The sequence below is a fragment of the Neolamprologus brichardi genome, chromosome 3 (assembly GCF_056152115.1).
Source record: "Neolamprologus brichardi isolate AB-2024 chromosome 3, ASM5615211v1, whole genome shotgun sequence".
Classification (NCBI taxonomy): domain Eukaryota; kingdom Metazoa; phylum Chordata; class Actinopteri; order Cichliformes; family Cichlidae; genus Neolamprologus; species Neolamprologus brichardi.
The window spans coordinates 33149837-33160016 of NC_142106.1; the positions used below are offsets into that span (position 1 = coordinate 33149837).

At 39.2% G+C, this 10180-nt stretch overlaps 2 protein-coding genes across 2 annotated transcripts; both read left to right on the forward strand.

Moving 5' to 3' along the window:
- The first annotated feature begins 1363 nt into the window (after positions 1-1363).
- Positions 1364-4430, forward strand: zgc:103586. The gene is made up of 5 exons (XM_087839328.1): positions 1364-1515; positions 1613-1729; positions 2930-3041; positions 3116-3173; positions 4142-4430. The coding sequence occupies exons 1-5, from the start codon at positions 1509-1511 to the stop codon at positions 4253-4255; spliced, it is 408 nt and encodes a 135-aa protein (XP_087695454.1). The 5' UTR covers positions 1364-1508; the 3' UTR covers positions 4256-4430.
- A 100-nt stretch (positions 4431-4530) lies between these two features.
- Positions 4531-9974, forward strand: fis1 (fission, mitochondrial 1). The gene is made up of 5 exons (XM_087837007.1): positions 4531-4609; positions 5211-5343; positions 7868-7944; positions 9028-9133; positions 9220-9974. The coding sequence occupies exons 1-5, from the start codon at positions 4565-4567 to the stop codon at positions 9321-9323; spliced, it is 465 nt and encodes a 154-aa protein (XP_087693133.1). The 5' UTR covers positions 4531-4564; the 3' UTR covers positions 9324-9974.
- Positions 9975-10180: the final 206 nt, after the last annotated feature.

The window sequence follows — 10180 nt, forward strand, 5'->3', positions numbered from 1 at the left end:
CTCATACCTGCCACCCACCGAAAATATTTGGTGAATTTCAAAATGCAGCATGTATGAGAGGAGCCCAGGAACTGCTGACACATTTACAATTCTCTATCTCTCAAGAAAGCACTGAACGCACTGTGGTGCATGACGACGATTCACTACACAGATAAACATGTCACTATAAAAAGACTATTTGCCCTCGTAAACATGAGCAATAACTCTGAATAAAATGCAGCTGACAAATACAAATCAAAGTTTGATTTCTTTTTGAAATAATTAATCATTAATGAAAAGTGCTTGTTGTAGATTCACTGTGTACCAGTGACCCAAATTTCCATTTCATTTAAATATTTCCATTGTACTTAAATAACAAAATTACAGGGACATTTTTTTTTTTTACATGTAATCAAATTACTTAACGTGGGCATAAATATTTGTGACTTCATGCCACTTTACAGGAAACGTTTCTCATTCAAAACGAGCAAATAATTTTTCACTAAAAGCAATCTATTCAATTTCAGTTCAGTTTTATTTATATTCCTGTTAAAAAACCCTTTTAACATAAAGAAACCTCCAGCAGCATTCAGGGTCACCTAATCCAGCAGTAACTATAAGCTGTATCAAAAAAGAAAGTAGAAAAAGTGTCTGTCTCCTAAATCCAAACTGGAAGCTTTAATATTTAGATATTAATCTAGAGCAGAAGAACTTATTTTGGAATTAAAAAAATAATAAAACAAATTATAATAATGTGAAGCGCAACTATGACTGTGCATTAAACCGCCACCACATCTCTTTAGAAAACACTGGACTGCATAGCAAATGTAATTCACACAGGAGCAACGTGTATAAGAGACCCACGGAAGCAGAATTTGTACTTTTAGCAAGTGGCTGTGTTCTTTTTAATGAACAAACACGTGAGCCGGTGCAGCGGTGTGGTTCACTGAACAGCTCTGCACTACAATGAAAGCCTCTGGCACGGAGAGCTTTGAATACAGAGATGCTTGTTCAAATCATTGTGATGGTTTAACCCACTCATGGAATTTAGGAAAGTTCTTGATGACTTTATTTCTAAGTATGCAGGAAACACAGATGAACAATAGAGGAAACAATAAACCCTTGCCTCTTCTTCCATCTGTTCAGTTTGGATGCCTTAAATATGTCCGAGCACTAAAACTAGTAAACATGCCTTACACCACAGCAGCTTTATTCACACTTTCTGGTGATGTAGAACCTCCGAGTGTTTTACTTTGTCTGATTAAAAATTTAAGTGATTCGCTATAGCCAAAAGTCAGGTCCTCTGCAGTCCTGACATAACGGTCCCAGTCTGGTCGATGACGCTGCACCCATGCCAGCCAATAACGTGAACGGTAAACAGCTGTCACAAAGCCTCCTAGTTTCGCGACCCCCTGGCAGCCGTCGGCAGACCTGAATTAAAATCCACTTGCATTACCATAGTTTATTTCTTTGTCACGGGACAGCGTAGTTGGATAAGGTGACATAATCCAGAAGCGTCTTCAGCTACAATGACAGGCAAGTGCACCCCTCTCACCCCTCACGGAGTCTCAGCAGCCTCGGGGGTCATTTGTTTAATTACAGCTCACACAGGTTTGTTGCCTGTCATGCGCAGATCAAGTAAAGGAGCTCGTTTCAAAGTGCCTGCAGGCTCGGGACAAGGCTTACTGTCCATACAGCCGCTTCCCTGTCGGTGCGGCCGTGTTGACAGCAGATGGCGCCATAATCACAGGTAATAACAGAGAGGAGTGTGTTTTGCAAGCTCATAAAGTGCGGGTGTCATAGATACCGTAATATTAAGTAATGGATAAAAGTGCAATTAAGCAAGCAGGCTACTGTCCTTAAGTGCAGTTAAAGGTGGCTTTATTTCGGGGGCCAGTATAGTGCTTTTTATGTGCTTATTAGTCTATCTGCAGATTAAATGTTGTGATAAAACAGCACAACAGCAACAGCAGTTATAGTACTCATATGCTTCTCATGTACTAATGCACTGGTTTTTATAATCAAGCAACAAAAACCAGATACAATATTTATTCATTTCTAAGATCCTATGCTTTTCTTAATTATCACATGTATATAAGCACTTTTCTTATATTATATATATATATATATATATATATATTTTAGGTTTTGATATTTAGATTTGTTTACTTAGGTTGATTCGATTGCAAGTCAGTGCACTGAATTTTATTTCTAGTGTGCACTCAATGGTCTATGTTCTTAACGACAGTAAATGAACCCAAGTACTCTTCCACCGATACTACTCACTATATAACATTATTCAATTTTCACTTTTATGTCACTGTTCTTCTAATATGTGAATTTGTGTTTATCTATAACCTCAGACTCATAATTAATATACATGTTTGTGTATATTACACTGTAGTAAATGTTATAGTTTGTTTGTTGCGCAGGATTTTGTAGCTCCTCATAATGCCGATGTGCTCATGTGCTGCTGCAGTGAAACTTTCATTTCGTGGAATAAACCTATAAACTTTATCTTATCCAATCCGCTTTGATCTCATCTGGCACTGAGCTTAACTTGGCTGTGAATTTCCCCAATGAGAGACAATAAAGGATATTGCTCTTCTATTCTATTCTATTGTCTGTAACTTGGTTCAGTAGTAAAAACGGCATGCAGAAGTTATAATACAATAATGTGATCTCTATAGAAAGTAAATAAAACTGACAGAGGCGATTTTCTATCATAATTCTTTTTATATATTTTAATAGTTTCGGCAGACTTCATTTATAAAACAATTTACGAATCACAGATTTTGACTTACCAAGAGAAGGCAGTAAAACAGTCAGACCCAAATGTACACCTCACAAAGTACGATTGCTTTTCAAAAGCCGGAGATATCAAATATGATTTTACGATGCCTAGAGCACTGTAAAAGAACCTGTGGTCTAAGTATTGTTAGGATTCCAGGCTGCAATGTGGAGAATGCATCTTACGGACTGACGGTGTGTGCCGAGCGGACTGCCATCCAGAGAGCTGTGGTGGAGGGCCACACACAGTTCAGCGCTATCGCTGTGACATGGTAAGACACTCAGTCTCAACAAAGCACGTTGCAACATATTCCCGAACGCTCATCCTCTCCTCTCCTCTATGCAGTGACATCAAAGACCGCTTTGTTGGACCATGCGGAGCGTGCCGACAGGTCCTCATGGAGGTGAGGAAGTGTCTCTAAGGATTTTTTCCCATCTAGGAAAGTAACCCAGGAATCCAGGAACCCATATTCATCCTTCCCTGTAAAACACATCTATAGTGGGAAGTAGCTGTGTGTCTTCCGGCAGGAGAAGCTGCATTTTACAGGCTTGTTAAACTAGAACAGTAAAGTGTTATAGCTTTGCTACAGAGAAGGGCACTTTGTGTCAGCAAAAAAAAGCATATTTTCTCCTCCTAAAATCTTGTCATAAACATTTAAGATTAGATAAGATTTATTATGTGTCCTTTCAGAAATTAAAATTGTACCTTTGGGGAACTGGAGGCGTCACACTTACAGACATCAAAGACAGTAACAACAAGAAAGTGCTGCAGTAAAATTGATGAAGATCAAATATGTACGAATATGTGCGAGTGACACCCATATCATACCACATCATATCATGTGTCACCCGGATTTGTTCAGGAGAGTTATACTGCAAGGTATAAAAGACCTCTGGACACGCGACATTCATAAAGGTGGCACCCTGTAGCTCCAGCCCGATGTTAGTAAGGTGCATTCACCATGATACACACTGAGCATGTCTCGCCCCTTTCCCACCACTTGTGATTCTCAATGTTGGGTTATACTTTGTTGTTGCTGACTTGCGATCTTCCTGCTGATGTTTACAGCATCAAAAGGGATTTTTTTTTCTGTAATCCAATAGACCATTTTAATCAAAATTAAAAACACAAACCACTCTAAACCTCATGCTTTACATGCATGCAGCTTTTAGAAATATTTTGTTAAAGATGACCCATTATTGTTAGACTCGCCATTTAATCCAGTCCAACGATATTTTATTCCTGTTGAGTCTTGCCTGGGCTTTGAAATACTTTATGTTAGGAATAAATTATAATTTTGGAAATGACCTATTTTAAGCCTTGCTTGCTGATATTTTTATATCTTTTTTGCTCTCTCTCTGTGTTTCACAGTTTGGATCAGACTGGACTGTATACTTGACCAAGCCAGACGGCTCTTACAAAGAAACCAGCCTCAGTGAACTGTTGCCTTTAGCCTTTTCCCCATCACATCTAGCTAAGAACTGATGAAACCTCAGCGAGATCCTTCTTTGGCTGATCTTACAGTGACATAGCAAAATTAAATAATTAAATAAATAATAAATAAAATAGCCTGTAGACTTCTATCATCTTTGAAGCTATTTTACGATAAATAAATGTAAATGTGATGCCAAGCTACCCATAAACAATAAAGCTTATTGTTTAAACGTCTGATGTTTAGTTTTTTGTGGGGTTTTTTTGTTACGCAAGCGAGGCGTTACCAGAGAAATCTCACGATGACGTTTATGTGTCTGTCATGTGACCACGCTGGGCGTGTCTAAATTAGTTTCCGGAAACATGGAGGCTGTACTGAGTGATGTGGTGGCTCCTGAAGACCTTCTAGTAAGTTTTCACGTTATTAAACTTCTTCCTTGGGATTAAAACAAACATTTAGCATATGAGCGACTTTTCCTGTCGCCCCACGGTGTCTGTCAGTCGATAAACGTTGGTACTCGGGAGAAATGTGATGTGTCGACACGCACTTAGTCGCGTCACGTAGCTAGCTCGTGCTAATCATCATGTTTATGAGTGAACATCCGGACACTGTGTTATCGTAGTTTCGACTAATAAAACAGTTTATGGCTAATGTAGTTTGGCAGTGATGTTAGACTTTACTTTGTGAACTAACCTGCTCAATAGCTGAAAATTGTAATTGTTCCTCGTGGATACACAACAAACAATAAGCAAGGGTCAGGGCATCTGCTAACATAAACACAATCGAAGTGACTTTTTCTGTAAATGAATAAATAATAATAAAATATGAAACCAGGTATAAATTTTAGGTTTAAATCTGGGACTCTCCACCATTTGACCTTAGAACTGAAGAAGCTTATCGGATGAGAGGTGAAACGTCTTCAAGCAACTTAAAGAAATCCAGACGCTTTTCTTTGCAAGCTCCTTTGACTATGAAACCAGTCATTTTTGCCTATTTTTATAATTCCAGAAATTTGAGAAGAAATATAACAGCGAGCTGGCGAAGGGTGCTGTCTCCAAAGAAACAAAGTTTGAGTATGCTTGGTGTTTGATCAGGAGTAAATACTCACAGGATATCAAGAAGGGGATTGTACTTCTGGAGGGTAAGTCCACCCACTGCACCTTATGTACTTATAATGTTATTACTTTTCTGTTGGCTAACAGGATTGTTGCAAGTGCCCCTTGCAGTGTACTGAAAATCCAGATAGCTTAAGTCATCAAAGTAGTTTCCTTTTTACCTCATTAAATCACCATCGCAACTGGTGCTGAACACATAACCTGGGCCCTGTACTACAAAGCGAGTTCAACATAGCTAGGATTTCTTTCAGCTAACAGGATTCACTTACCCTAACTTTGGGAATCAAGATAAACGGTTAAAGGAAGCTGGTTATCAACTCGTAAAATTAACCAGAGCTTTCCCTTGCACCACAAAATAATGTAACTGTAGTAACTAAAATTATAGAAATGTCCTTGGATTGTAGACTTGGTATAGGTTTCCTGATGACTCTTTTCCGTTGACGCAGTGCTGGTGCTGTACTTATTCAGTTTGGACTTTTTTGAGAACCAGCCCACAGTTCAACATGAGCATGTATATTGCTGCAGTAGTTAAGTCCAGCTTCTTTCATTTAAGAAAACTGGCAAAGGAGACACCTGTCCTTTCATCTGGAGACTGTAATAGCTACTTTTATTATGTCTCAGCTTGATTATTGTAATGCCCTTAATGTTAGAGTTACCCATTCTTCCCTGTCGACTCGATATTGGTGCAGAATGCTGCTGTGCTGTGCTGTGGGCACACTACACGTATTCTGGCTGCCTATGCACTCTAGAGCCCAAGTTCTTGTATTTGTTTTTAAATCCTTAAATGGTCTAGGCCTGTCTTTATTCCCACCCTCCTGTCCGAGCTCTCTGGTTATCTGACTTGTTGTTCCTATGTGGATAAATTGCCTTTTCACATTAGACAGTCAGCTATGTGTCCATTTCAAAAACCCATGTTAAAGCACATTTATATTCTCTGACTTTCTACCCAACATGAGACATACATCTTGCTTGTTTTTATTGTTTTATACTTGCTTGGTTTTGTTTTTATTTTATTGCAGTTTTTATTGGTACTGTCTTCACTTCATTTTAATTTCATTTTTATGTACAGCACTTAGTGTCTTCTACGACTGTTTATAAAGTGCTTTATGAATAGAGTTGGTACGCTATGGACTGTTTCAAACTAATAGTTAAATCTTTTGTTTGGTTTTTGTCGTTGTTTTTGATTTTCCGTAGTTATTTAACTACATTGTTAATGGACATCGGTATACAAAAAGTGTAAGATGTAAACTGTGATCCCAGCCAGGCCACTTCAAAACTTTACAGTAAACAAAGACTTGATAAGTTAAAAGTGGGAACAGAGCTGGTTTAGTTTCAGCCGTTGTTTAAGATGAACCTTAAATGTGTGATAAGTTGAGCGCTCCGTTATTCCCACTGATAGACTCTTCCTGTAATTGGTTAGTATTTTGAGTAGTGACAGCACAGTTTGTCCAAATTTAGTGAACCTATAAATTACTTCTCAGTCCCCTCTAGTGGTGGCCCTACTGCTAAACCCACAGTCTGTGCTTGCACTAATAAATAAAGGAGGTTGGCATGTCCATGTAAAATCTTATACATAAAACAGTCAATTTTCAACATTATTAAAACTCAGGGATTTGTCATTCAACACAGCAAAAATATTCCAATCTTCAAATGGGAATAACCTTTAATCAAGAATTTTTGTGGAGGTTTTTTTCTTTTTTTTGTAAATAATGAGTATTGATTTAAGTGTTGTTTCAGCTGTTAACGATCAGGTATTGAAACAACAAGCAATACAAATAAAAGCATTGTACAGTCTAACCTGCGATGACCATCAGAGTCTAAGTTGCTGCTGGATTGCCCCTGCGGGGGTCCTGGTGCCCAGAACTGGGTGAGTGTGTGAGTATTTTCATATGTGTCTTTGAGGGTGGGAATGTATGTTTGTGTCGGGTCTTAGACTCCACCTCTCTCAGAACATCTCCCCCACCATACTCCCTGCCAGTGGCTGGTGCCCTCACCTGCTGGTGCACTGATGGTTCTCGGTGCTCGGGTGTGTACTGGCTCACTCTCGGCTGTTGCCTCTTAACATATTATGCATTATTAGCACTGTATGCTGCTCAGTAACATTCAATATGTATTATTTACTGTTACTGATGCTCATGTTGGTTGTTGCTGTGGTTTCCTACTGTCTTTTTGTTTGATTTTTCTCTTTCTTTTTTTTCCTTTTTTTTTTTGGTTGTTGTTGTTTTTTTTCCTCTCTTTTCTTATAAAAAAATAATAATAATGATAATGATGAGTGTCATCAGTGAGTCATTGCAGCAGCTCCTCCTGCGGTCGCTAAGGTCAGCGTCTCCAACTTTGGAACCAGCAATTTTGTGGTCTTTTTCTTTCTGTATAAATGGGTGTAACTGGTTTTGGATTAGGCACTGGCGCTGCGTCACTGGAAAAGCTCAGCACAGCCAGCTCCATTATTATTATTAAGATTATTCTTGTAACTTGTGACTTTGTGGCGGTTTTCAGCTTTCCTGGTTTGAATCGTGTGTTTGTTTGTTTGTTTGTTTGTTTTTCTCATAGAACTGGTTCAGAAAGCATCAAAGGACGACTCCCGGGACTTTTTGTTCTACCTTGCAGTGGCCAACTACAGACTCAAAGTGAGTGGCACTTGTTTCTTCTTCTCAGTTCAGGTTTATGGGAGACAAAATGAAGAAACAGACCTGCAGAAATCTCTGCTTTTGTATCACGCTGCTTTTGAGCTTCAGATAAGAGAGAGGGCAAAGGTCAAATCTGACAGACAGAGCAAAATATTTCTCTCGCTGCCTTTACCTCTTACTTCCTGCTCCTCCCTAAAAGCATGTCATCTTACTCATTGATTCGCATTTACAGGGGTTTTTTCTAATTGGTCGAATCCTAAAGTACTGCTGAGGCATGGTTACATACACTACTAGGAAAATGTTTCCTTAACACACCCAGTTCTCTGTAAAAGAAATGTCCTCACTTGTATTTCGGTACCATAATGTGCTCCTCTCTGACCTCCCACTCACCGTACTTGGAAGATAACTAATCAGACCTTCAAAATCTGCAGGTCACAATGACCTCGGTCTCTTCTGTGTTACCTTTTGCACAATGAGAGTACATGAACGCCTTTTACCTGACGATCTTCAACACATGATGGGTTTCTTTCATGCTTTCCTGCGTGAATAAAAATGTCCTTTTTAATGATGCCAGAGAGACATGCCGTTTAATGAATCTGTGGAAAAGTTTTGCCACTGAAGCTGGCAGTTATGCTGCCCGCATTCCCAACGAGCCAATCAGCAGCTGAAGCGGTAAACAAACGAACCAATCACAGGCATGCAGTGAGAGCTTCGTGACCGTATGAACTCTGGTGGGAGACATAAAAAGACGCAGATAAGCACGCTTATTGGTATCCTTGGTTTGCCGTATCCATTACATGAATCAGCATTTTTCCGAGTGCTCTGGAGGGATGACGTCGATCATGGCGGCACATTCAATCGAGGAGCGTTGTGTAACCTGGATGTGGATAGCAGGAGGAGAAAAAATGTTTTTAGACCCTTTACTATGGAGCAAAGTCCCACTAGCCACAGCAATTACTGCCATGGCTCTATCTCCCCATTAATTTAGATAGCCGCTTGGAGGTGTTACAGGGGTGGCTGTCAAGTGATGAGAGCTGCTTTTGGAAGGACTTCCGTAAACTAGACTTTCTCTTCTCCCTCCAGGAATATGAGAAAGCTCTCAAGTATATCCGCATTCTCCTAAAGAACGAGCCGGGGAACAAGCAGGCTCTGGAGATGGAGAAGCTCATCGACAAGGCTTTAAAGAAAGGCAAGAAAGAGGCTCTAAATGGTTTCATAATAAAAGTGCTTGTGTTTTGAAAACTACATCCTGACCTTTTACCTCTTGATATCTAGATGGCCTTGTCGGCATGGCGATCGTCGGGGGAATTGGCCTTGGCGTGGCCGGTTTAGCGGGCCTCATCGGCTTGGCCGTGTCAAAAGGAGCTGCCAAATCCTAATTTGGGTGCGAGTGGGAACATGGACGTTTTGCTGGACTCACACACTGACCATTCTGCATAAAAATAAAGCTTTTGTACTAAAAGCTTGGAAGACGTAGAATTCTGATTTGAGGGTGAAATTAAACTGCATTATTTAAAAGATTTGAATATTGCCAGCTGTAACAGGGGTGGAAATCGTCGTACATACATTTGTTGACACACTAATAACCTGTCACTTCCTCATTTGTCTTTTAAACAAACTAGAATAGGAGAGGTGTCGTTTAACCCTTATATAATTTTTATACTGTGCACTTCAGCCCAAATATTTACAGCTTGTAAAAAGAAAATTTGTCCAGATGCATGATTTTGCTTCAGTTGTTGTTCGTTGCATTGATTTTTGAAGCGTTACAGAAAGTGTTACTGATGAAGCGGAAAGTGAAGCCTGTAATCCTGTAATGAGGGAAGAGAATCGTTTGTTTGATGGTGACGTCTCGGCCGCTGCTGAGGAGGCAGTGAGCAGATGTTTGCATTTACTCTGGACACGCAGTTTCTTAAAGGGATGCAGCTCTTATAATGGAAATTAAACTTTTATGTTGTGTAAAAAGCATTTCCTAACATTAATATTAATGGGTTGTTTTCCATCTCTATTAATAAAATAATTTTCAAATGAGAGATTTGTGTTGTATGCTTTTGACATCTCAGAGTAACTACCACACACACACACACACACACTACAGTGGAGTAAAAGCTATACTTTAAATTCTTTTGCAGCACAAATAAGCATTTGATTACATATTAAAACATTGAGCAATGTATTTATATGGATAAATACATTGTAATGAAATGAAATTAAAAGTCAAAATCTGAATTTTACATAG

What these genes read in the sequence shown, in the direction of transcription:
- zgc:103586 (XM_087839328.1), top strand. An exon ending in AGATGGCGCCATAATCACAG is followed by an intron (nt 1,730 to 2,929) that starts GTAATAACAGAG and finishes TTAGGATTCCAG; the next exon opens with GCTGCAATGTGGAGAATGCA. An exon ending in GCCGACAGGTCCTCATGGAG is followed by an intron (nt 3,174 to 4,141) that starts GTGAGGAAGTGT and finishes TGTGTTTCACAG; the next exon opens with TTTGGATCAGACTGGACTGT.
- fis1 (XM_087837007.1), top strand. Translation starts at nt 4,565, where the DNA reads ATGGAGGCTGTACTGAGTGATGTGGTGGCTCCTGAAGACCTTCTA. An exon ending in TGGCTCCTGAAGACCTTCTA is followed by an intron (nt 4,610 to 5,210) that starts GTAAGTTTTCAC and finishes TTATAATTCCAG; the next exon opens with AAATTTGAGAAGAAATATAA. An exon ending in CGACAAGGCTTTAAAGAAAG is followed by an intron (nt 9,134 to 9,219) that starts GCAAGAAAGAGG and finishes CTTGATATCTAG; the next exon opens with ATGGCCTTGTCGGCATGGCG.